Source organism: Panthera leo, chromosome D4 (genome assembly GCF_018350215.1).
Source record: "Panthera leo isolate Ple1 chromosome D4, P.leo_Ple1_pat1.1, whole genome shotgun sequence".
NCBI classification, from domain to species: domain Eukaryota; kingdom Metazoa; phylum Chordata; class Mammalia; order Carnivora; family Felidae; genus Panthera; species Panthera leo.
This window is the reverse complement of record NC_056691.1, coordinates 46,083,031-46,109,739: the sequence shown is the minus strand read 5'-3', so window position 1 is coordinate 46,109,739 and position 26,709 is coordinate 46,083,031. Positions and strand designations below refer to the sequence as shown.

The 26,709-nt window shown below is 41.3% G+C and overlaps 1 protein-coding gene and 1 long non-coding RNA gene across 6 annotated transcripts in view; one reads left to right on the top strand and one right to left on the bottom strand.

Annotated features, from left to right (window-relative positions):
* The window catches only part of LOC122205667, a 95,179-nt gene extending 82,050 nt beyond the window's left edge, over positions 1-13,129 (bottom strand). For 3 of the 5 annotated variants that reach the window (XR_006196184.1, XR_006196183.1, XR_006196185.1), the window contains exons 1-2: positions 13,043-13,129; positions 2,138-2,169 (exon numbers count right to left, since the gene is read on the bottom strand). This is a non-coding gene — a long non-coding RNA (uncharacterized LOC122205667). The remainder of the gene's footprint in view (positions 1-2,137; positions 2,170-13,042) is intronic. The other 2 variants (XR_006196186.1, XR_006196187.1) reach the window with 1 other exon arrangement.
* Positions 12,539-17,196, top strand: LOC122205666 (cyclin-dependent kinase 4 inhibitor B). Its single transcript, XM_042914307.1, has 2 exons — positions 12,539-13,318; positions 15,558-17,196. The coding sequence occupies exons 1-2, from the start codon at positions 13,163-13,165 to the stop codon at positions 15,816-15,818; spliced, it is 417 nt and encodes a 138-aa protein (XP_042770241.1). The 5' UTR covers positions 12,539-13,162; the 3' UTR covers positions 15,819-17,196.
* The last annotated feature ends 9,513 nt before the right edge of the window (positions 17,197-26,709 follow it).

The following is a 26,709-nucleotide window of genomic DNA, read 5'->3' as shown; positions in this document are numbered from 1 at the left end:
AGATTTTTAATACGGTCCCTAAATATTACTAGGTTGTTTTCGCCCCTTTCTCTATAGCCACTTTTGCAAGCTAACACATATTTAAAGTCTTTAATCCAAATAGCCCGTGCACACTTCAATTTCAATTCAAAGAGAGAAAAGTAAATTTTGACCTAACTTGTATTATTAATTTGATCCTATCCCCATATCAGCCCAAGGCAGATCTGTTATCGTTTGTCTTTCTTCTTCATTACAAGAAAAGAAAAAGAAAAGGAGAAAAGTTGGAAAGCGGCTCGGTACAAGAAAGAAAGGACTGACCACCCTTTCCGATAGCAGGAACTGAAAGTTGTCTGTTACCTGTAACCCTTCGGTTTATGGTAAGACAATAACCCAGGCCCTGTGGCTTCTGCTTTACTGTGATTGTTCCATCTTTTCCCTTAGTGAAAAATTCTCTTTGAGTAAGTTCTCTTCAATGACTCAAGCCCTCTAGATATGGTAATAGTTTCCTCCCTAGGGAAATTTTTGAATACAAAAGCCAGAGTCTTCCTTCTTTGAGCCAAACTCCCCTCTAGAAATGAGGCAGAACATCACAGAAAGAAAGCTCCTGTGGCCTGCTGAGGATGCGGGGCACAGCCCCACAGCTCCAATCAGCCAGTGGCCTTTCACAAGAAGACAAACACACAGAGAAGCACCGCCACGTTGGTGCCAGCGTTACACAAGCACAGCAGGTGCATCCGCGCCCTTCTGGTGCCACAGCCTGAGCTGGACACACCCAGCCTCTCCCACTCACGGGGCCACCCGGGCTTGTCTGAATTCAAATCAGGAGAAGCTCATTGCCATGGGGATATAGGTGAGATCTAGGTTTGATGCCAATCAACATATGCATGATTGCCCAACAAGGAAAATAAAGAAGTAAAGCAAACATAGGCACCCATATCTATACAATTCTTTTAAAAAGGACTTGAAGTACAAAAGCTAAAAGCAAGAGAGAATGGTATTAGCTCAGTAAGTATGAAATAGCACCAACACTCTCTAAAACAATTTTCTAATCCCAGCAGAACAATCTTCAATGATGAACCAGCAAAACACAGTTTCCACTGCCTTCAATAGCACTTTTTGGTTTACTGTAAATACATTAGTTAGACTAAACGACCAGCCAAAAAACCTACAAGAAATTAAAATAATAGTGTTGTAATGATGATAATAATAATTACAGTTACCATTTACTAAACACTTATTAGGTGCCAGTTTGCTATATTTTAGCTACATAGCTTAATCTTTGTAACAGTCTTATGAAGTAGATTTTATTATCCCTATACAGATAATGAAACTCTATCACATCTAAAATAAATATCTTTTCCCAAAATACCCAGCTAAAGTGAAAGTGCCATAATCAAACTCCAGTTGAATTTTTTTCACCATACCAGGGGTCAGCAGACTATGACCCTTGTGTCATATCCGTCTTGCTGCTTGCTTTGGTAAATAAAGTTGCATGGAATTCAGACATTCTCTTCCATTTATGTATCATCTGTGGCTGTTTTGGTGTTGTAACAGCAGAGTTAAGTAGTTGTGACAGAGACCATATGGCTCACAAAAGCTAAACAATTTACTATCAGGCCCTTTAGAGAAAAACTTGGCCAACCTCTGCTCTTCGGTGTGCCATTAAGAATTTTTAAAATGTTGAGGCGCCTCGGTGGCTCAGTCGGTTAAGCGTCCAACTTCAGCTCAGGTCATGATCTCACTGTTTGTGAGTTCAGGCCCCACAGTGGGCTCTGTGCTGACAGCTCAGAGCCTGGAGCCTGCTTCAGATCTGTGTCTCCCTCTCTCTCTGCCCCTCCCCTGCTCGCACTCTGTCTATCTCTCTGTCTCAAAAATAAATAAACATCAAAAAAATTTTTTTGAAAAAGAATTTTTAAAATGTTGACAATAAAAAATATTTCCTGAGAATTATGAAATTCTAAGAAGCAGGTGTTCACTGCAATTAATGATTAATTTCTTGGTGAACAGCTACCCCAAGACATTCCGCGTCTGCATACAGCTTTCTTCCACTCCCTAAAAACTCAGTTAGGGAAAGAGTATTGGAAAACAAGAATCTAAATTTCACTGACTAATTCATTCATGTCCTCCCAGTCCTGCCTGCAGCTTCTCCTCAGCTCACCTTCTCACAGGACATCCCATCCAACTACGTACCTAAAAGAAAAGGAGAGAGAAGAACACAATGAAAAAGTGTTGTTATAGCTTCATGGAACTTCTATTTCATTTTCAGACCCTGCTCACATGCCACAGGGGACATTTGAAGGAAACATGACAAATATCAGGGTTTACTTGGTTTAGGTTTGTCAGATTGATATAAGCCTGAGCGGATGAATAATATAATTTTAACATGGAAGACACATCAGATAGTAACTAATTGAGATGATTCAGTTTATCAACTAAAAACAAACAGCAACAAAAGCAACAAAAAACAAGAACCCAGCAAAGCTGAGTGACTGATTTCTCGAAGGTTAAAGAGGTAGCAACAGAGAAGAGGCTTCTTATCCATTCTACCATACATTCAACAGGATCCAGTTTAAGGCCACAACTGTAGCTTATTCACCTGGTTCCATATATACATTAAGTTCATGTCCTTTATCAAGGCCACACCTTTAATGGAAAGGTGAATCAAGCCGATTTAGGTTCAAACACTGTTTTGGTCACTTACTACTTATATAAACTTAGGAAAGTCAGTAAACCAGTTTAAGCCTCAGTTTTATAGAAGTAAAATACGGTTCATTGTTGCTGAGTGTAAAGAAGAGAAAATGGGACAGCCAGTGCCTGACAAAGTATCAAGCACATTGTAGGCACTTTCTCAATACATGGCAAATGCTAGTATTGTTCTCAAACGACAAGTAAAACTGCATCGTCTCAGTCTTTTATTGGACCAAGGTCAGTAGGTATTAACTGGACAAAAAAGTACCCCACGGTCAGTAGGTATTAGTTGTACAAAAAAGCACCTCACGGCTCAGGTATCGATGATAACCTGCTGGCCATATACTATAGAGGTATTTTCACTCTGAGGGAAATTCAGAATTTTCACCTGAGAAAGCTAAATGTTAATTTTCTAATCAAGTCTTGTACCAGTTGCACATAATTGTTATTATATGTTATGATTTATGGACAGCCCTGTTTTTAATTATGAGGTTTTTATTGGAGAGACAGGTTTCGGGGTGAGTCTGCCATCTGACTTGCCAGCACTTGTTGAAAGTTTTCATAGTGTGACTCATTTGTGTGTGTGTGTGTGTGTGTGTGTGTGTGTGTGTGTGTTTAGGAGTGTTATTATTAAATGTTGCTGGCATATAGTAAGAAATTTGTGATTCAGATTTGTCCATATATACCTCCCCACCACCTACTCTATCCCTTCACATGCCCCACCCCTCCCCCATTTATCAAGGCTAGTTTTGGATTATTTTCAAGGTTTCATACAGATAACCTTACCTGGAATGGGCCTTGCCTAATTCTCTTTAGCTATTTGTGCATGTGAAATAGAAGCAAAGACTGCTCAAAAGTGAAAATCTTTTCAGGTAGTGTGGTGGATGGAAAATCTGGAGAGAATCAGTAAGACAGTATAAAGCATGAATGTTATTTCTTTATGCTCTATGTTTTTAATTCTGTAGGTACCTGCAGGAAAAACCATCTTCACATCAAAGTCAGTGAGAGGTACTGATAGATCAGTGCTATAAATTGCCTCCAAAGGAAAAGACAGAGAACATGAGTATACAAAGCCTATAAAAGAATCAAGACATTGCCACAAGTAGAAATGGAATGTATAGCACTGAATCAACTCCATGGGGATTCAATAACACCAACAGCCGAACCTTTGTTAGGTAACTCCTACATATGCACTAGGTAGCCTACATATGGAGCTTGGCACAGAGCATCGTGGAAAGATATAAATGATAACATTTTGCAGATGCAGGACTTTTATTTTGTGTTGCTACTGATTTTAAGTTTCCAACTCCTCTGTTAATTAAAAGTATGAAAGTGGTGCCTGGGTAGCTAAGTGGGTTAAGCATGTGACTCTTGGTTTCAGCTCAAGTCATGATCTCACAGTTCATGGGTTCGAGCCCCGCGTCAGGCTCTGCAATTATAGTGCAGAGCCTGCTGAGGATCCTCTCTCTCCCTTTCTCCCTCTGTTCCTCCCCTACTCGCTCTCTATCCCTCTCTCTCTCTCAAAATAAATAAATAAACATTTAAAATTTTTTGAAGTGTGAAAGAGTAGGAGGAATGAAGGGAAAGAGAGAAGGAAGGGAAGAAAATAGGAAAATGAGAGAAAGAAAAAGTGTCTCCAATGTTAGATATCACAGTTCATCAGAACTGCAAACACTTGGGGTCCATGCACAGCAGTGATAACTTGGTTCCACTTCCACTGAATCACTTCTGGAAATGAGTCCTGAAGACTCGTGTTATATACTGCTGAATAACAGATTAACCCACTCCCCAAAAATGAGTAGCTTAAAACGCCTATGGTCAGGGCTCTGGAGATGACTTAACTGGGCCTTCTGCTTCACAATCTCCCACAAGACTGCAGGCAAGGTGTCCATGAAGGCTGGATCTCATCCAAAGGCTCACTTATGGAAGGATCTGCTTCCCAACTAACACATGGGATTGTTGGCACGATTCATTTCCTTGAGGGATGTTGAACTGAGGGCTTCAGTTCCCTGCTGTCCTCGGGTCTTCTCTCCTAGGGCAGGAGAGCCTCCCTCCTATGGCAGCTCACTTCATCAAAATCAGTGAGAGAGAGAGAGAGAGACAGACAGAGAGAGACAGAGACTTCTAGCAAGACAGAAGTCACAATCTTTTGCAAACTAAGCAAGGAAGTGACACCCCTCTAAGTTGCCATATTATATTAGTTAGAGAGCAATTTCACAAGTGGAGGGGATTACACAAGACACGAATGCTAGAAGGGAAGATAATCAGGGGCTATCTTAGAGGCTGCCTGCCACAGCTTGGCAATCTACTCCCCTTTCCTTTGTTTATGAATTTTTTTCTGTCTCATCTCTATTCAGATTACCACAAAACTCCAAAACAGTCAGGTCTAAAAGGATAAAAGTTTATTTTGATTCTAAATTTGCATTCCTTGGAAGAGTTGGTAGTACAGAAGCAGTAGGTTGATGAGGAGAAAGCACGAGTACCAGGCCCAGTTCCGGAAATATACTGGCTATAAGATTTTATCCATGAATCTGATTTTCTGACTTGTTCATCTTTGAAATGGGCACAATTACGTTTTCTCTGCTCATCTCGCATAATGATTACGAGGACCAAGAAATATCCTGTGTGTGAGTGTTTTCCAAAACACGGTAACGTAGGGCAAGAGGTACTTCCCATGACTATAGGTGGTATATGGACTGGAGGTGGAACTTTTTTAAAGTATTTGTTTTTAGAGTGCATTAGAAAAATATAACTCGCACAGCGAATCCATGATTTTATAGCTAATGTTGTTTAAATGGGACTTCAATAAAGTTGGAAAAAAGGCGAGTCAATTTGAAGAAAACTATTAAGAAAATAATGATAGATGGTCTAAGAATGGGGCAAACATTATGAAGGTGATATACAAATAACTGCATAAAATGTAAAATGCTCCACAAATGCATCCAATCTTGTGCATTGACTCATGCTCCATGATTCTGGTTTAAGAAGGAAACTAGATACATTCTTTACTGCCAGCAGAGTAAGCCTAAATACAATGGTGAAAGAGATGACCACATGAAAATCCAATCCCAAGTGCTTTGCCTACAAAGAATCCTTCCCATGTTATTAATAAAACACTTATATCATTTGTTCCCTGATGCATTTTCTTTCCTAGCAATGTATTAATAATAATTCGAGTTTATTAGGAGCTTACTGTATGCTAACATCTATATATATACATTGTATACATATAATGTGTATATATATAATGTGTATATATATAATTCCAATTAATACTTCTCCTATGAGGAAGGTTGTGTTATAGCTTATATTTAAGGAAACTGAAGCCTAAAGAGGTTAAATAACTTGGCCAAAATCACTCAGCTGGAAAGTTAACAGAGCTAGAATTTAAACTCAGTTTTACCTAACTCCAAAGCCCATGTTAATGTTACTCCGCCAGTAAAGTTTAAAAGGACTGAACTTCTCACTATGCCCATACTTCACCCTTTTCTACTTCTTACACTTTTACATTTGTGCATTGCAATATTTTTTTCTGGAGCATGGGAAAATACGTTCACACCAGAGCATTCAAAACAAGGTCAGAGAATGAGTCACCTTGTGCCAAACACCCAGACACTAAACACACACTAAACAGAATAAGAGAACCAACCACCTACTGGCCCAAACTCTCACCCCACTCATTCCCAGGGGCAGAGGAGCAAACAAAAAGATAAGGAAGGGCTCCTTCCCAGGCAGAGATGTGTCACTCACCACTTCCGGTATGACCTCCCAGCCGAGGACAATGCTATACACAAAGAAGAAGCGCATGGACTCTAAACGCCCAGTGAGCTGTTTAACTGCACAGTCTGTCCTCAAAAGAAGACAATACCTCACTTTTGCTTTTTTCCAAATGACATGTAAGTTTTGGCTGAAACCATGTATTCCAGGTGATGAGGGTAACTGAAATGTTTAATTCTCTTTCAAGAAGAGCTTTGAGCTTTATATCTTTAGATCTAGAAAAATAGACTTAAAAAATCTATTTTGAGAAAACTGATTGCTAGGATTATAGCTCACTAAGCAGTAAGTATGATTCAATAGAATTGAAGAGAGTGAAATGGTCCCATATAGGAAATATCACTTTCTATACTCAGACTATCTACTATCCATGTTGTAACAAAAAGCAACTTTTTGCTCATTTGAATCATGGAATATTAACATTACAATGCATTTATATTGATTATGTTTTTCCTAACTCTTTAATTTGTTTTGAAACTTTCATTTCAACACTGCCTAGGTTTGTAACCACATTAAATACAACTTGAGACTAGGGTGTCAACACTAAAATCCTAAAGCTGCCATCATAATGATACTAAATTTTGGCTTATGATAATCTTTCTAAACTTTCATTTCAACTATGCCTTGGTTTATAACCATATCTAGCTTTTCAGCATTGAATTATGAGTATGCATTTAGTATGGGAATGGCAAAATTAAAAATCTAAATGTAATGTGCCTTATTTTGGTACCAAAGCCTAGTTCTTGAAACTTTTATTTTAACTCTGCAAAGGTTTCTCTGAGATGAACAATCACTTTGCAATCAGTTTATGATTGTTAAGGAAATGGTTTTATCATTGATTCATTCATATAACAAAAATTATTTTAGAAGTCTCATTGTAATGTGGGTATTGATTTCTTATAAGCCAAACCTTGTATGTTTGATGATGTAGTATAAAAACATGAAGCACTCTTTTAAGCGGTATGTCTATAATGTGATTAACTTTACAACAGAAATGGCCACCCATGCTACAATGTAAGAGCCATGAAGACAGGTGTCTTTTACTGTTTTGTCACTGATGTATCTTAAGGGTCTAGAAGAATGCCTGGCACATAACAGGTGTTCAATAAATATTTGCTGAGTGGCTAGCAGATGAATGGAATAATCAACACAACAGGAATGATAGTTATAGTGCATTAAAATACATCAATTAAGTTCAAATCCACAAGTTTACAATAATTCAAAAATCATCAGTCACCTTTGGAAGATGCTGAAGCTCAAATCATTATTTTTAAAACTTATAAGTAAATTTGAAAATAAAGTACTCAGCCTGTCTTTCGTATATGTACCTGAGGGCAAACAGGTAGATAACAAAGAAAGCTTTCTCTTTACAGAAATTTTTCAGCTAGTAAATGAAAAAGGGATGGTAGAATTAGAATGCCACCATTTTGCAAGCCCTAAGGAAATAATATATTATAGAAATAATTATCAATGGCTGCTATAATCATAGACAAAGAAGCAGATTATATGCCTTTGGGTAGAAGTTTATAATACTTATAAAGTATTTTTGCCAAAATATCAAACCTGAATCACATCCAGACTCTAGAGCTAAATAATAAATTACAAAAAATACAGGTGACAGAGAAAAATGTTAAATGCCACCATGAAGAAGCATTCTGCAAAGTTCAGACTACAGAAAACTACAGAACTAGCAATCCAATTCCTGCAACAAATAAATTGAAAAGAATAAAAGGAATAAAGAAGTGAATCTACAGATTAAAAGAGACACAAGTTGGGGTGCCCGACTGGCTCAGTCAGTAAGTTAGAGCATGAGACTTTTGATCTCTAGGTTGTGAGTTTGACCCCATGTTGGGTGTAGAGATTATTTAAAAATAAAATCTTGGGGTTCCTGGGTGGCTCAGTCAGTTAAGCATCCAACCCTTAATTTCACCTCAGGTCATGATGTCACTATTCAAGAGATCATGAGATCAAGCCCTGCATCAGGGTCTGCACTGACAGCACAGAGCCTGCTTGGGATTCTCTCTCTCTCTCTCTCTCTCTCTGCCCTTCCCACCCCCTCTCAAAATAAATAAATAAACATTTTAAAAAATAAAATAATTAAGAAATAAATAAAAAATAAACAGAGATAAAAGAGACTGGTATCAATATCAACAAATTTCAATGTGTTGATATTATTTTCATCCTTATTCAAATAAATAAATTATTAACAAAAATGATATGTGTAAAAACTGGGAAAGATTCCATTATGGACTGAATTGTGTCTCTCCAAAATTCACATGTTAAATCTTTAACCCCCACTATCTCAGACTGTGACTATACTGGAAGATAGGGCATTTAAAGAAGTGATTAAGTTAAAATGAGACTTTTGGGGTAGGTTCTAATCCAATCTGACTGGTGTCTTTATAAGAAGAGGGAATTTGGGTACACAAGAGATTACCAGGAGCTTACATGCACACAGGATGACTATGTGAAAAGGCAGCAGGAATGTGACCACCTGCAAGGCAAGGAGACAGGCCTCAGGAGAAACCAAAACTGTGAGAAAATAAATTTCTATTGTTTAAGCCAACTAGTCTGTGGTACTTTTCTATGGGAGCCTTGGAAAATTCATACAGATGCTAAAATATCCACTGTTCAATAAAAGTTAAGAAATATATATGGGAATATAGAAAGAGATACGCTATGAATCCTGAAACATACATCTCAACTGATGAAATGGAGAGAATCAAGCCTCCTGATGGGAGGTGGGTCATATATAGTTTGAAAAAGTCCCCAAAATGATTTTGAATTCCCTTCTCTCTCCACTTAGAAACCATGGATCCAACCATATGCAAAGTTATGTCATTATCTCTCTTGGTCATTCAACCGATTCTATTCACACCTTCATAGTGAGTTCATATACAGTTTCACCAACTAGAATATAAACATTATCACTAGACATTTGCATTATTTATTATATTGAAACTGATTCTATTTATTCATTCCCTTCTATTTACCTCCGAAATCCTATGTCAGTTTACCATTTACTTCCTCTCTTTTCTCACTTATAAACTATCCACCCTATTAAATGGCATAGCTGTGACAATTCTAAGTTTCAGCTGCCCACTATGTTCCCATCCACTTCATCTCTTAAATGTGTTTAAAGCATTAACAATAGGTTGTGTTTCATCCTAGAGACAGCTGGGTTTCAGGGAGAGGTAAAATGTTTCATTATCTCACCCTATTGTCCAAGACAAATGTGCTATTGTATTACGTGTGAAATGTCATCTTTGAAGTCTATTAAGGGTGTGCTGTGAGGTGAACCATCTGGAAAACACAATGTAGACTGGAAAATAATTATAATCCAGTTAATTGCATTTTTCCCCAGTTAAGCCTACCATGACAGCTGCTAAAAACACTATGTAGTGTTATGGATAGAGGCACTGAAGCCACACAGGTCAGACCCTACCTCCAAAAATGCTTAGCTAGTATGCAAGTTACTTTCTCTGAATCTTTGGTCTTGTCTGTAAAATTGAGAAACTAATGCATTTTGCATAGGAGTGTTACAAGAGTTAAATGAAATAATGCTTGTAAAGCACTTGGAACAGGGTAGACATTGAGGTGTGATCTCTCTTCTTTTAAATATAAAGGATATTTAATGTTCTTTACATAGAGAATATTAGATAATCCAGTAGTATTTGGAAACCAGATCGAGCAGTTCATTGTAAAGATGTTTCGTAAAGAAGCTCATTGAGTTTCCATGTGGCTTTCTTTGAATTTCAGGAGAGAAAAAGGGTTTGAAAGATAATGTGTGAAGCTTTCTCAGCAATTCTCAGTCTGGAGTGGGTTAGGACCACCCACACACGCTTACTAGGAAAGCGCTGTCCGTGGTGCTAGCAATCGTATGTAACGCTGGCAACATTTCCCCCGCCCAAATTCTTTTCCTGTCAACTTACGTGGTGAATCTCTCACATTAGCTGCCTCGCTGAAGATTCTTACTCATTCCGCTAACTGGCTTTTTCCCTATCTTGCCACTCTTTATCTATGTCCCCTACAACTAAAAACAATTTTCTCCAATCTCTTTATCAACTCCAAATAATTTTTATTTTTCAGACACTTTGGCCATGCTTACCACTTAAGAAGGTGGCTCAAAAATTGGTTCATGCTATCTTTTTCTACCTTTTTTGTTGAGTTTCAGAGAAACCCAAAGCTCAAAGCTAGAACACAAGAAACAATTAATGATGCATTCTCTAAAGGCTCTTCATCTGGCAACGCCTCTAAGAAATCTCCTGCATCTCCATCTTGAGTCAAGTTCCCCCCTTCTAACTCCCAAAATATCCTATAGGTACATCCACAGTAAATTTATCACATTAAATTGAAACTCTCTATTAGTTTTGAGTGCCACCAGGGAGACTTTCTTAAAATCTAGCACCCATATCTTACTCAGTTGTGGACTCCTAGAATATAGGACATCCTGGAGCTAAATTTTGTTGAACTAATTTAATTACTGGACCCATTAGAAGAAATATCTGAACAACACTCCTTTAAAAGCAACCTGCCTTGTTACCTTTCGCTGTGCACTAAATTTCCGGGTAGCCAGGCTATTCTGATGAAGATACTATGATGAAGATATTCTGATAAAGACATTTGCTACCGCATCCACCTATATGAGTCTGATGACTCAGCCCCTCAGAGTGACTACCAAAAAACTCTGACTTCCCACTGTCCATATTTCCTCTTCCCTCTCCCATTCTACCTACATATCTGCAATCCCCAGTACACTGTGGGTGGGGACTGGCCCCAAAGACTGGAGAAAAAAAAAGCTCATCTATTCTTTTCATCCAGAAATAGACTTCTATTCCTCTGGCCAGACCAAGGAATGGAGCCACCATCAACAAATAAAAGGAATTTTCTTTTTCAGGTAAGTGTGGAGGTTCAAATAAGAGGAAAAGATAGGAAAATTAAGAAACTGAAAACTAAGAAATGGAGGTTGGATAAGAGAGAGAAAAAATAGTTATTAATGCTGCCTTCCTTCCCTTCCCTATCCAGGTGGATTTCGACTCTGTCTCAATCAGTAGATCTCCATCCCTAACCACCACTTCCATGGGCTCCCCTAACTTTAAAGAGCTCTTCTTTAGTCTACAACGGACTGGGGGGAAGGGAGTCCAAGCTAAGGCATGCTAGAAGAAACATGTGAAACAAACTCATTTGTGAGTAAGCAAGCAATTGCCTTCCCTTAAAAACTGCCTTCCTCTGCACTATGAACCAATAAATGATCTTGTAAATGAGAACTGTTCCATGTTAAGAGAAGCTCAGTGTAATGTGGTTCCTCACCAAAACTTTCAGACAACAGATACATAACTTGTGGTTCTCTTCCTATTTCAATCAAACATCAGCTGTAATTTCTTAAATCTTCAGAGCAATGCATATGTTAATTCAAACTCACCTAGGAAGATTGGGAAGAAAAGAAAAGCAACTGGCCTTTAAATCTTCAGAAGAGGATTTAATGACAGGTTCAGCCTGTTTAATGACAGGCCCAGCACCACACCCCTGTTTTATTATGTTTCATTATTACTGCATAAATTTCCTTTATTACTCAGGATAAATAAAAATCAAATACTTGCGAAGTGGGTTTAAATAGGTAAGCGTGCAAACAAAAATAATACTGTTCAAATATCATGAAACTGGAATTTCAGATTCTTAAAATATATATTTATATTTTTTAAATGTCTCACGTGCACCAGTTTGCCATTGTCAATCTCAAACTAGGTTTGTTTTTTGGAGCTGTGTGTGTATCTATTATTCGAAGATGAAAAGAATAAAAATCACATTCAAAACAGGATTCTCAGGATTTTTCACTGTAACTGATTTTTGACCGATTCAAATAGGAAGACACACCCAAAAGAAAATTGCTAAGGTTGATGCAAGATGAAAAGCTAGTGAAGTTCAAGTACTGCCTGGGGGTGAATTTAACCTGCATGACAGGTGCAAAGCTGTCACTTTCAGAAATCTTGGGAGAGACAGAGTTATTTTAAATGCCTTTCTCTCAGCCAGCCATTCAATTATACAAGGAAGGACTAACGTCCCCAAAGTGAAAGCAGCTGGCACGGGACTGAGGAATAGAAATCCTCTGCTCCGCCTGCTGGAGGAAGGGGATTAGGAGCTGAGTGCATGGATTCAACTTTTCCAAACCTTAGTTAAGGCCTTGCAGGACACTCGGCGAGCAGGACAACAGGCTCTGCGCGCTTGGTGTCTGGCGCATGCGTCCCAGCAGAGTCTGGGCTGGCTTCCCAGCACCGCCCCCCTCCCGCGCCCCGCCCCTATCTCGTCGGCTGTAACGTCATCCGAGGGCCGGGCCTCGCAGCCTGCAAAGTGGGGACTTGCCCGGCCCGGCCAGACGGACAGGGGGCGGAGCCTAAGGGGGTGGGGAATACCCTGTCCGGCCGCCCAGCTGGAAACGGACTCATTCCCTTGCAGGCTCTCTACCTAGCCGGACCGTTGCGACCAAGCGAGGCGCTTTTTCCCGGGAGCGAGCTGGGAAAAGCCCGGTTTAGCCACGAGTGGCTCGGCCATTGCACGGGCCGCCTAAGCCACAGGAGGACGGTGAAAGAGAGCTGAAGCTAACCTGAGCTCTCCCACGTAGGGGTGAGCGCGCCAGGGCGAGGTGGGGAAGAAGGGAGGAGTGTGGCGAAGCTCACAGCCAGTGGTGGATTATCCCGGCCAGTCTGCGTCTGTGGACTGCGAAATGCGCGAGGAGGACAAGGGCATGCTCCGTGGTGGCGGCGACGGCGCGGGCCTGGCCAACGCCTCCGCGCGGGGGCAAGTGGACACTGTGCAGCAGCTCTTGGAAGCCGGTGCGGATCCCAACGGAGTCAACCGCTTCGGGAGGCGCCCAATCCAGGTAGCTGGGGCCCTGGGGCCTCGCCGGCAGGGGGCGCAGGAGTGCAGGGGAGCGGCCTCCGTGGGACGCGACTGGGACTGAGATCTTCACCGACGTCCCTTTTTCTCTCTTCCTGGAGGTGTGGAGCCTAGGTGTAAAACAGGTTCTCCCGCCCCAAAGATCCTAAAGAACGGGATTGGAAAAAAACATTACTTCAGTTTGGTTTTCTTTTTAGTGGTGGAAGAAATGTCAATAATCTCTCTTCCGTCTCATGATCACAGATACAACGGATAGATTCAGTTGGGAAGAAAAGGAGAGGTTATTTGGGGAGAAAAACTTTTGTCTTGTCTGTCTTTAAACAAATATCTATCAACTTTCAATGATAATTAAATTACAAGTTACACAGTCCGGATTAAATTTGAGGAATCATGCAGAATCACATTACATGAAAAAATTCACCGTGAATTTCTAGGTTGTGATATAAAATTCTTTGTATTTTTTCCTCATAGAGGCAAACTGAATACAAAGAGATGAGCCAGGATTCCTCGATCAAAGTATTTAATTCCTTTTATGTTAGAAGAGTCTCTTGATTATTACATAAGAAAAAAAATGCTTTTATGGATTTTTGCTTAATTATCATACAAAATGATTGGATTACAAAAGCATGCTTATAGCAACTGTTAGGTCCTTTTTAAATGGCAGAGGTTCTACATGAATAATTAGCCTCTTCATTGATAAAGTTCTTTTGTTCAATATGTTTATTAATCTCGCTTTAATGAGTACATATGTATTTTTTCATTCCTTTAAAATCCAATATCTTGTGCTTTATTGTTGACTATAATGGTCACAATTAGTATTCATCTCAATGTCACATTCTAGAACCAAACTATTATTAAGGAGTCTTGTGAACTGTATAGATTTTTAAAGAAAATACGTGTCCATTCCTTTTGCATTCTTGGAAAAGTGTTCTAAGAAGCAGCAAAAATCTGATAAAGTAGTTCTTAGACTTCAAATAATATTAATAATTGTAAAAAGATTTTAATTATAGTTTTAATTCACCATTTCCTGAGATAACAAAAAACCTTTTTTCCCTCTATGTATGAAATACCTTACATTAATAGTGATAATGATAACATATCATGGTTTTTAAGGGAGGAAATGGATGCCTCTAATATTCATGAAACAAAAAAGTAGTATGCTATCTTTCAGTTACATGGTACATTTTAAAATACATGAACTGGCAAGAACAAGTAACTCCGTTTTGGATATTTAAGTATCAAAAACTTTTATTGTTAATTACAAGAAAGTAAATGCTTGCATAATGTACATATACACAAATGGCTGCTACAGGATTACTGCTCTAAAACATATTTTTTCTAAGTTATGCATTGTTCTGATTTGACTAACATCCAAGCTCTTTTTTATATAGCAAATTATTTACCATCTAACATTATAAAATCCTATTACATTATAAAATCCTGTACAATGTAAATACAGTGTTTATTTTACATGCTTATGTTACATTAAATATATTACCCTTTAAACTTTATCCCTTACCTGTAACATTAACTTAAAAATATTAAAACTGGTAAATCATTTGTTAAAAAAAAACTTGTTTTCATCATCTTATTTTCTTTTTCCCCTCTATCTCCAATTTGACCCAAATTATCAGACCATATTCAGTTTATGACAACAGACATGCAGGCCAGTGAAAAGTAAAAACTCTGACAAGGGATTTACTATGAGAACTAAACAACCTATTTCTCCTCTAAAGCATGACTCTAACTCTTAAAAATATCAGCTGACTGCCTAATAAATATTTGTAGAGGTGGATTATGGCTGAGGTAGGAAAGACATCAAGGGAAATAATTTAAGACTTTAAAGGCTTTTAAACTCAACTTTGCCCATAAATCATTTAACAAACTAGATTCCCATGTTCCAACGAAAATCAAATTTTTTTCTTTTTCTGCACAACGAGGATTAGTGCTTTATTATCAGCTCTTTCTTGTGTCCCCTTTTTTGGAGAATGAAATGGAACTCAAGCAGGGCTGAGTAAAGTGTAAAACGGGACAGGGGGGTGGGGGGCGGTGAGTGCATCAGCCAATGAAGCGTAGCCAGACGATCTCGAGGCTCCTAGCCCCTTTGCGTTAGTGAGAAACTTCATGAATAGGTATTTCTTTGAAATGGTTCTACCTCTGGTGGCCACGCCTGCGTGTCGCTGCTCCCGCTGCCGCCCTGACCACTCTGCTCTCTCCGGCAGGTCATGATGATGGGCAGCGCCCGCGTGGCCGAGCTGCTGCTGCTCCACGGCGCGGACCCCAACTGCGCGGATCCCGCCACCCTCACCCGACCTGTGCACGACGCCGCCCGGGAGGGGTTCCTGGACACGCTGGTGGTGCTGCACCGAGCCGGGGCGCGGCTGGATGTGCGCGATGCCTGGGGCCGCCTGCCCGTGGACCTGGCTGAGGAGCGGGGCCACCGCGACATAGTCCGGTACCTGCGCGCAGCCGCGGGAGATTGATGGCCGGTCCAGCCAGCCGCCCACCAGGACATTTCTTTTCTCCCCTGTGCCCCACGCCCAACTTAGTTCAAGGAAGGCTACGAACGTGGAGCGGCGCAAAGCCTGAAAGCCTTCCAGGAGCCTTGACTCACCGTGGGGGAGGAGAAGCAGACCGTGAATAAATTTTTTTTTTTTCCTTTTTCTTTTTCTCTGGATCCGGTCCTCACGCTCACCGTGAAGCAAGCGGACTTCCCAGAGAGATTTAGGAGCTGAACGTGAAGCCCCCTGGTGTTGTTGACTTTTCAGGCTTTTCTGGCAAAAAAGTGGCCTGTAGGGTCTCTAATGATCCGAGGTGCCTGCGAAACTTCACAAGAAAGACGCTGGTGGCAAGAGGGGCAGGCGGCGGCCACTGGCATGTGAGTGGGGGGCGGGTGATCCGTTCGCCCCTCTGACCTTAAGGGAGCGCCCCGGAAGCCCCTACTGTAAGGCGTTGGGCCCCCGGAGGCTGGAGGGGAAACCGGAAGGCCGAGGAGACGGAGGACGACGAGGAGGACCGCAGACCTGGGCGCCACCAGGTGCCCAAGGCTTTCCACGCTGTGTGTTGCGCTACAAAGCACTCACCTGCGAAGCGCTGCTTCCCGGAAGCCCCGCAGACGCGCCGAGCTCCACCGCCAGGGACCGGAGGACACGAGAGCGCGGGGAATTTTTCCACAGGTTCGAAAACCCCTGAGCCAAGATGACTCAGAACGGCTGTCGGAAGAGGGCTGTAGCCTGCCGTCTGTTCCTCAGAGGAGGGGAGACTCTTCGGGAGTTCCAGAAGTCAGCGATCCGGATGAAGTGGTGGATTGCAGGGAGGGCAACCGCCTCCATTAACCATTTGCTTCATCTGTGTACGACGGGATACACCCCCCCCCCCGGAAGTCGGAAAAGATTTGGAGATGTTTTGAACTTTCGGGGTGTTCTTAACTTACCGGGGAGGCTTTAAGGAAGAAAGTAACTCCTTGGTAAAGAAGTGAAGAACTGCAGCTTTTAAATGAAGCCTTGGCACGCTGCCAAAGCCTAGACCCATTTATCCATAACCTATTTATTTCTTTTTCTGACCGGTTCCTTTACTAGAGTGTCTCAGGGGGTCAAACTATGAAATATTCCAAATGTCTTTTAGAAAACCGATGCACCCACCCAGTAAATTATCACGGGGTATTTCCCAGAGGGCTGCTGAAAGAGTAAACTGGGTATCAAACTGTTGAAAATGTATGATGATGGCTCACGGAATGTCTTAATATCCGCTGAACAAACTAAAGGGGCACTCCTTTGGGGATTTAATTTCCAGTGCTGCTTGATTCATTACAGCATTGGAACAACTGATACTTCAATACTTTAATAAAGAAAAAAAAAGCAATAGATTGGACTCCACGTCTGGCTAATTTGTTTTAAAAATGTATGATCATGGATTTACCACTAACTCCTGAGAAATGTTAAAGCCTCAAAGACGGTCATTTCTCTCACTCTTTGTAATGATTATTGATAAATGATACCAACAACAATTCATTAAAAAAAAAAAACCTGTTACCCATACTAGGAAAAGATTTATACATGGTGTGTGTGTATGAGAGAAAAAGAGACAGGAAAAAAAACTAACTTGGGAGACCAAAGGAAGGGGTTTCTTTGAACTGACTAAAAAATCTTTACTTCCCCATCAATTCTTTATGCCTCAAATGAATATATTACTGGGGAAAGGTAGTTGAGAATCAGAGCATTTCTTACTGGAAATGATATGTAAGCACTTATCGACACATAACTTAGGCCAGACATGCTTTAAAATACATTTGTGAATTTAATACTTAAACCTGAGAGATAGGTACCGTTTCCCAGATGAGAACAAGACAGAGAAATATTGATTATTTTTATAATAGGGTATAATTTTTCCAATGTTCAAGACATTGCCACTCTACCAAAAGAAAAGTAGAATTAGTGATCTGAAAAAGGACAGAAATCATCAAAAGAAGCACTTCTATGGACTGGCTTCTGAAGAAAACGCAAAAGTCAGTGCCATCTAAAATACAAAAGGTCTGGGGCTCCCAGCTGGCTCAGTTGGTTAAAGCATGTGACTCTTAATCTAGAGGTCCTGAATTCGAGCCCCACACTGTAGGGATTACTTAAGTGCAGAGACTACTTAAGTAATTAAATAAATATCTTAAAAATACAAGAGATCTGCTTTCATGTATATGTCAGCAGCTAATCATAACCAAATTCTGACATACAGTACTTACTAAGTTTTCATTACTAACAACCTATTGAGTTCTTTTGTGAAAACCTGAATAATTTTTGGCTTGGTATAATTTCATAGTGTCCAATTACTAAGCTACAAGTAGATATGGACATGGAGATCATAGATGACAGAACGTATGTAAGAAAATAAAATTTTTGTTTAAAATTTGTTCAATGTTTATTGTTGAGAGAGGGAGACAGAGTGCAAGCTGGGGAGGGGCAAAGAGAGAGGGAGACACAGAATCCGGAGCAGGCTCCGGGCTCTGAGCTGTCAGCACAGAGCCTAACGCAGGGCTGGAACTCACAAACTGTGAGATCATGAACTGAGCCGAAAATCAGGTGCTTAACCAACTAGCTACCCAGGCACCCCTAAAATTTAATTTTAAAAATTAGTTGGAGCAAGAACAGTTTTTCACAAAACTTTCCATGATCTTTTCCTGTTCTATTTATAATGCCAGGGAAGCAGGAGAGGATGAAGGAAAGAGAAGTTAGGGCCTGACTGGAAAATAGAAGACCAGGGTCCCAGTATTGGTTCTTCAACTACATGATGTACTGAGTCATATAACTTTGATGAGCCTCAATTTCCCTCATCTTTAAAAGGTGGAAATTGGACCAGATTACTCCTAAGTTCCCTACCATCACTAAAGTTTTACCCTTTATGAATTTGTCTCACACCTGACTGTAGTGGTGTCTTATATTTTATTAGTAATAATTGTGCCATAGTATGAATCCAGGAAGGATTATGTAGAATAGAGAGGAACAACATGTTTTAAAATCCTGGAGCCCTGGGAAGGAAAAAAATCTTTATAAGCACCACCTCCACCAGTTAGTTGAAAAATGACACGACAAATTTGTGAGAAGTAGGAACAGAAAGGATGCTTTGCAAAATCAATAGTTTAGCATTAAGGTCTTTCTCACTTCATTTTACTTCTCATTTTTCCTGTTGCTGTTTGCATTTCTCTTATGCCACCTGGAGTCACTAGAGGGATTGGTTTCTTAAAGTGAGATAAGCAAGTAGACCCAATAGATTTATTGGCATATAAGAAGGGATTCTGACCTAGAATGGGTTGGTGTAGGATTTAGAACCAAGAGAAAAAGTTGGGCTGGAGTACCTAGCTGGCTTAGTGGGTAGAGTATGCAAGTCTTTATTTGAGGGTCTTGATCTTGGTGTTATGAGTTCAAGCCCAACTCTCTGTTGGACTGTAGAGCTTAGTTTAGAAGAAAAAAAGAGAAAGAGAGAAGGTTGGGGATATCAAAGTGCAAAGGGAAGAAAATGCTAAAATACATAGTCAACAGGAGATAAGTAACTCTGTAAACAGCTGTCATGGATTTTACAGACCCATTTCTAAGTGTCTGTACTTTCTCATTTGTTTCTACTGGAATCCTTAAATTTTGTCTGGGTGGTAGCAGAAACCATCTGGTTAGGGAAGACCTTCTGTATCACCTAAATATGTACATGTCAGCCTCAGAGTTCGTGTCAGTACTCTGTCAGGAGGACAGAGAAGAGGAAAGCAACAAAAGAAAAACGAGGAGCAGCTTGGTGGTGTTTTGTGGAAGGAGGGTCAACAACTCAACAGAATTCATCAAATCAAACCAAAACAAACTTATATGGTCTACATATTTATGGGATTTGTGAAATATTCTGAGGCCTAAAATAATTCGAATCTGCTCATTCCCTACTACCCTGATTTTCTATAAAACTTTCTCAAGTTCAGCTACTACAAATGGGATAGCTCCTTTCTTGCCTCTTGAATCCCCCACTCAGAAGATTTTAATATCACTCCTTGCATAAGGAAAAAAATTACTTTTAGATATGGTAACTTTTATATATCACTTATGTTTATAATTTATAATTATATAATTATGTATAATATAGGTATAATGTATAATATATGTAGTTATCTAATTTATATATTTATAATCCCATTACTAATTTTACCACAAATTTCCTTCAAAACCAGTGCAGCTAATGAAATACTATGTAACTAGCATGGATTACATATTAGGCACAGTAATATAAATCAACATGTACATCAAAACTGAGCAACCAACTCTGATTTACTAATTTGAAGTTTGAAATAACTATAAACCAAAGATTTTACTGGGGAAAAAAAAAAAAACATTAGAGATGTGTGAAGATAATGTGCTATCTCACAGCCATCTACATTACAGTGAAAGTTTACAAAGGAACTCCAAACACCTATGAATCCCCTTCCCACTCAGAGGCCCCCCTCCCCCACCCACACCCCTCCATGAGACCTTCAGTACCTGTGGGTATGAGTTGCTGAGCTTTACCACCTTTCCTAGGGCACAGAAGAACCCTTTATCCCTGTACCCCCTCCCAACGTGTCACCTAGAGTTATAAATACTAACCTTGCCTAAAATATTTTGTCATCTTCTACTACTCTCTATTGTCTGGATCGCCTTTGATAGAGTTATCACATAAGGATCTATTCAATATTGCAGGAGCCTTTTATCTGCTTAAATCTCACCATAAACAAAAGAACTTACTATCATCCTTTCTAGGGAAAAATTGAATGATACTTCATTTTACATTCACCTTAGGTATTTATTATATCTTTACAATGATAGTGCTATCCCCAGCAGTCATTTGCGACCAACATATAAGGATGCAGTTCTCTATCTTGGCTCCATATTAGAATCACCTATATAGAGAGATGTTCTAGAATTTAGGTTTATTGACCAACATCCAGTCTCAAGAATTAGAATCCCTAGGTTTGAGGCTCCAAGTGTCTCTGGTGGTTACTTTAAAATTCTTGTTCATGATAAACTTTCAAACAGTACAAATAATAAACAAAATTAAGTGAAAATCTCCTAAAACCTCGCTACCCCTCCCCATTCTCACTACCCAGGGGTAACCATGATTTTTAAAAATTTTTAACTGACCTTCCAGAAATATAGGTACATATAATTGTAAACACCTCTCCCCAATAATCACACTTGGAAAACGTAAATGGGATCATACTATTCTACAACTTGTTTTCTCTGATTAGTAATAGATCTTTGACAACTTTCCTTATCAGGACACAGAGATACACTTCATTTTTTTATGGCTGTATAGTATTGTGGTTTAAAATGTTTTTTAACGTTTATTCACTTTTGAGAGAGAGAGAGAGACAGAGCGTGAGCATGGGAGGGGCAGAGAGAGAGGGAAACACAGAATCTGAGCTGTCAGCACACAGCCCGTTGTGGAGCTCAAACCCACAAATAGTGAGACCATGACTTGAGCTGAAGTCCCAGACTGAGCCACCCAGGCATCTTGCGAATAGTATTGTTTTATGGATTAAACACAGTTTTAAAAAGAAACCTATTGATAAACAAATTATCTCCTTTTTCCTTTCTTGATTTTTTTTGTGCTACTACATATGATGCTATAAAGAATCTTTTTTGCATCCTTAAGTGAATTATCTGCAGAAACTTATAGAGAGAAATTCATAGGGTTAAGAATACATCTCTCTTTCTCTCTCACACACACGCACACAAAGTGTGTGTGCATACATGTGTCGTATGTAAAACCTTTCCATACTTATATATACATATATATATATATATTATGTGTATGTATATCTTAAATATTAAGTGAGTGTGTATATATGCACACATAGAATTATGTATTTTTTCATACTTGTATGAGTTATAGGAGTGGGACTGCATATCTTTATATATGTATATAAACATGTCTGTATATATAAAAATACAAATAATATCATAAATACAAATATATGCATGCATGCATAACATACACCTCTTTACATACATGTATATTGCATATAGCATATATATATTTCCATACTTATATTTATGTATGTGTGTATCTTTGCATACGTACATGAGTTATGGGAGAGGAATTGCTAAGCCAAAGGGATACATATGCATGTTCAATTTTTATAAATACTATAAAGTTGCCTTCCATGGGGCGCCTGGGTGGCTCAGTTGGTTAAGCGTCCGACTTCAGGTCAGGTCATGATCTCACGGTCCGTGAGTTCGAGCCCCGCATCGGGCTCTGTGCTGACAGCTCAGAGCCTGGAGCCTGCTTTAGATTCTGTGTCTCCCTCTCTCTCTGACCTGCCCCCGTTCATGCTGCGTCTCTCTCTGTCTCAAAAATAAATAAACATTAAAAAAAAAATAAAGTTGCCTTCCAAAACAATACACCAAGTTACAATAGTGTGTGTGATTGTTTCCTGACAACTTTACCAACACTACCATTCCTTTTTTTATTTTTGCCACATCCATAGATACTGGTCATTGTTTCTGTTATCCTTCTTCACTAATGAGTAAAACTGAGTATCTTTCCATATATTTTTCTGCCCATTTGACCATTTGTATATGCTCTACTATAAACTACCCATTGTATTCTTTGCTCATATTTCTACAAGTTTATCTTCTCATATATGTATTTACTTACATATTCTAAAAGTTACTCTTTTGTCATATATGTTCAGATGATAGTTTTTAAATCTTGCTTATGGTGACTTTGGTCTTATACCTTTGGGGTTTTCAGTTTGAACATGTGCTATATTAGAGAAGTTTCTCATGGAATTCTCATCATCAAGAGTTACCAGAGGGAAGAAACTAGTATCCTGGGACATCATGGGAGGAGACGGGCAGGTGGTACAACATAAGTTAAGTAAAATGCTCTCTTCTATCTCTGCCCGTGGGATGAACTTTCTGATCCAAAATAGAAAATCCTCTGCCTCCGTTCGAAAACTCAGAGAGATCTGAGAGATCAGTTTTTTAGGCCAAAGGAAGAGAGCAATGAAAAGAAATCACATTCAGTGATTCTGCACAAATGACCCACTGATAGCTCACTCCCTACTGACACCAGCCTTTAGTACAACAGAAAGAGCACGAGGCTTGTAGTCTAACGACCTCCTTGATGATTACAGCCCTTACACTTGCTGGCCATAGACTGTCCAAGATTTGAGCCTCTCTGGGCCTGTTTTCTCACCTGTAAAGTAGAAGTAGAAATCCCAAATTCAAAGGGCCACTGTGAGGATATAATAAGTAATACATGTGAAAGTGCGTACACATAATACTACCCAGTTCTTAAGGATGCATTTTTTAAAGATCACATAGCCAAAAGCCATTTGGGATTCCAAAAGTCTTTGTAATGCCACAAATTAGTTGTTTTGCTAAAGATTCAGCTTCATAATTATATTTTGCTTAGTCTACTATTAAAATTGCATAGAATTCCCCCTGCATACCACAACGTACAAAACACAGGTGTTCGGCAGCAGGGGAAAACCAAGATGGAATTGAAGTTTAAATGTTAAAATTTATATTCATTGGACACAGAGCTTACTATATAATGACCTTAATGTTCTTACTCAAATGGCATTCCTCTGAAGTGGGCAACTTCCCTTATCCCCAGACCAAGTTTGGGTGGAGATGAAATGGCTATACGTTAAGCTATACAGACCGCATCAATACAGACAGATTCCTGAATTTAAACTTGTCTGGAAAACTGAGGCTCAGTAAACCCCTCAGACATAATGGGATAATGTGATAGCTAATTAGGTGTCAACTTGGCTAGGCTAGAGTACCTAGATGTCTTTTCAAACACCAGTCAAGATGTTGCTGCAAAGACATTTTTTAGGTATGATTAACATTTAAATCCAAAGACTTTGTGGGGGGGGGGGAGCAGATTATCCTCCACAATGCATGTGGGCCTCACCAAGGCCGTAAGTGAAAAGACAGGCTTTCGGAAGAAAAAGGAACTCTGTCTTCAGGCTGTCTTTTGACTCAAAGCTGCCTCCTCTGTTCTTCCCTGCGTCTCCAACCTCATCTACGTGTCTTGCAGATTTCAGACTTGCCAGCCCCCATAATCAAGTAAGCCAGTTCCTTAAAATAAATCACGCACAGAAACACATGCACACATGTCCTATCGGTTCCATTTCTCTGAAGAACCCTAATAATTTCAAGAGATGTGCCATACAGGTCTTCTTGACCTCACCCACTATGGTTTACTGTCACAGCTAATCCCCCCTTCCTGGAAACCCTTCACTCTACCACTTGTCCAGGGTTCTTCTAGAATACCATACTGGATATTACACTGTTCTCTAATGGTGTGCAAAGTCGCTTCCCTAAGACGGACTGAACTTCAAATTCAATATCCCTCTGCTACATGATTTTTGTATTGTTGTTATTATTACTATCATTAGCATCATTGGTGACAGCTTAGGGAGAATCTCCCAGGGAGGTGGTGTTTGAGTTTCGACTGGCTTTGAGGATTTGATGATCAAACTATATTCAATATACCCAAGGACAAATGGAAAGTATTACTCTTAATAATTACATTCATAGTAAAAGTAATGTATACGTGAAAAAAAAAAAATACCTTCCTGGAATTGGGCAGCATTTTCCCTCCAGGATGCTTTCTCTACCCACCCTCTAATGTGCCCCTCCTCTATTGGCCATAAAATGAAATCCACTCATTATAATCCATCTCACCCATGAAGTGTCTGGGGGGGGGGGGGTCATGGGTGTAAGTGTAAGACAGAACAGAATCTGGCTCCCATGGAGTTTACCTACCACTGTAAGAGACAAACCACAAACAAGTAAACAATCACATAGGATAATTTCTGTATGCTAAATGCTATGCAGGGAGGAAAGAAAGAAAAAAAAAAAAAAAAAAAAAAAAACAACCACCACATCAACATGGTGATAAGATGGGGCCTGAAAGAGGAAGAGTCTGTGAGCAGGGAAACTTGAGAAGAGATCTGAAGGAGAAAGAGCTAGCCTCGTGAAGACCGAGAAAGAGAATTCAGTCTAGTCGGAGAAGTAGCACGTAGCCCCAGCACGGAACACAGTGCTCAGTAAATTGAGTGAATCCTACAGGTTCCGGGAGAGGTGCGTTTGTGAAGACCTAGACATTTAGAGTAGCTACTTAAGACTGGTACCTAAGTCTCGCTTCTTCTAACCGGCCTGGTCGGCGGCTCGGTCTCGGGATGAGGGGAGGGATGGAGAACGGGAAGACATCTGCCGCCAGACCCGGCCTCTCGGTACACTGCTTGGGCAACGCAAGCCTCGCTTTCTCCACGTAGTGAGGGGCTTGGCACCTGATCTGTAAGGCTCTGTCAGCTCTCACGCTGTGGGTCCTCTTCGGCAGCTAAGCCACCACCCCGGGCACATAGAAGAAACCACCGCGCGGCGGGCCACCTTTAGGGTTCCGCGAAGGCTGGGCCTAGTCCCACATCCTCTGTTACACGCACGGCCGGCCAGGCCGCGCCTCCAGCCCGAGAGGCTGTAGATCGATCGCTACTGACTACAGGCCCTGGAGGTTGGGGAACCGGGTCAGCGCCACCCGCCTGAAAGCTGCGTCCTGGGCTGGACTTCCCGCCTTTGGGGAGCCAGCGAGCCGGCGTCCGAGCTCCATCCAGCCCCGGAGCGGGGACCTGCCCTGCTGCGCTCTGGAACTGGGCTCCGTGTCCTTAGGCCGCCTCCGTATCCTCGACTCACCCCTCCTTTATGCTGCCGCTTCCTTTCCTTCCCCCGCTTTTCCTGTGCTGAGGGGACCACTGAGGGGAAGGGGGAGGGAGGGTGGCCGGCAATAAAAGATCAGTGGTGTGGAAGAAACCGGAGGGCAGGGGAAGGAAGCCGGGAGCGCGGGAGAGCGGACAGCGACCGCGCTGAGGAGTCGGGCAGCGAAAGCCGAGGGTGTCAGAGCGCCGGGAGGGAGGAGAGGGAGGAGGGCTCTCCGCCGGGAATCACTGACCGCGAGGAAACCGGGAAAAGCGGGGAGCAGCCCCTGGGGGGGAGGGGAGTGCCGCGGGCGGAGGAAAGAGGAAGAAGCGTTCAGATGTTGCGCCGCTTCTCGAAGGTTAAAACCGAAAATAAAAACTGCCGGGCTTCTCCGCCCAGTCCCGCGCTCTCCGCGACGCTGGAGCACAGAGGGGAAGAGGTACCCCGACCCAGCAAGGAAGCCGGGGTTGGGGTTCGGCTCCACCTACCTGCTGGGGCGCCAGGCCCGCCGCTCCGGCGGCGCCAGCGCCACTCAGTGTCCACATGTCGCGTCGGCTGCAGGCAGCGGTTTCCTTTAATTTCGCTCGTTTCCCAAATCTAGAAGTGGAGCGTAGCGCCATTTCTTTCAAAACTGACATCCAGCCTCCTGAGTGGCTGATCGAGCGCTGAGATGACCTTGCTTTTCCTTTCTTTTTCCTCTTTTAAATAATCCGGTTTGGAGGAGTGGAAGATCTCTAGCGAGGAGCGCGAAGAATAAAAGAAGTGGGGGGGGGGGCAGGGGAACTGGGGCGCGAGCGAGCAGGACTGGAAGCTGCCGCATGGCAACGCGGCGGTTCCTGCTTACGGCCGTGTCAGGTGACAAATGTTGCGAGGGGGCGGGGGCCTGGAGATGCGTTCTGGCGACAGGCCCTTGAGCTGTCACTGCGTGGGGCGCCCGCGCGGATCGGGCGGGAAAGAAGTCGTGGGGGAAGGGAGGAGAACCTTGGGTGCTAGCGGCCCGCGCGCGCGCAGCACTCCGAGCTTCTCCGCCGGCCTTTCCCGCGCGCGCCGGGCGCAGAACGGTTCTGAGACCTGGGGAGGTCGGGGGCGCGCGAGCGCGCGCAGGGAACGCGGGGGCGCGCCTGCGGGGCGGGGATGGGCGGGGGGCGGTGCGTGGGTCTCA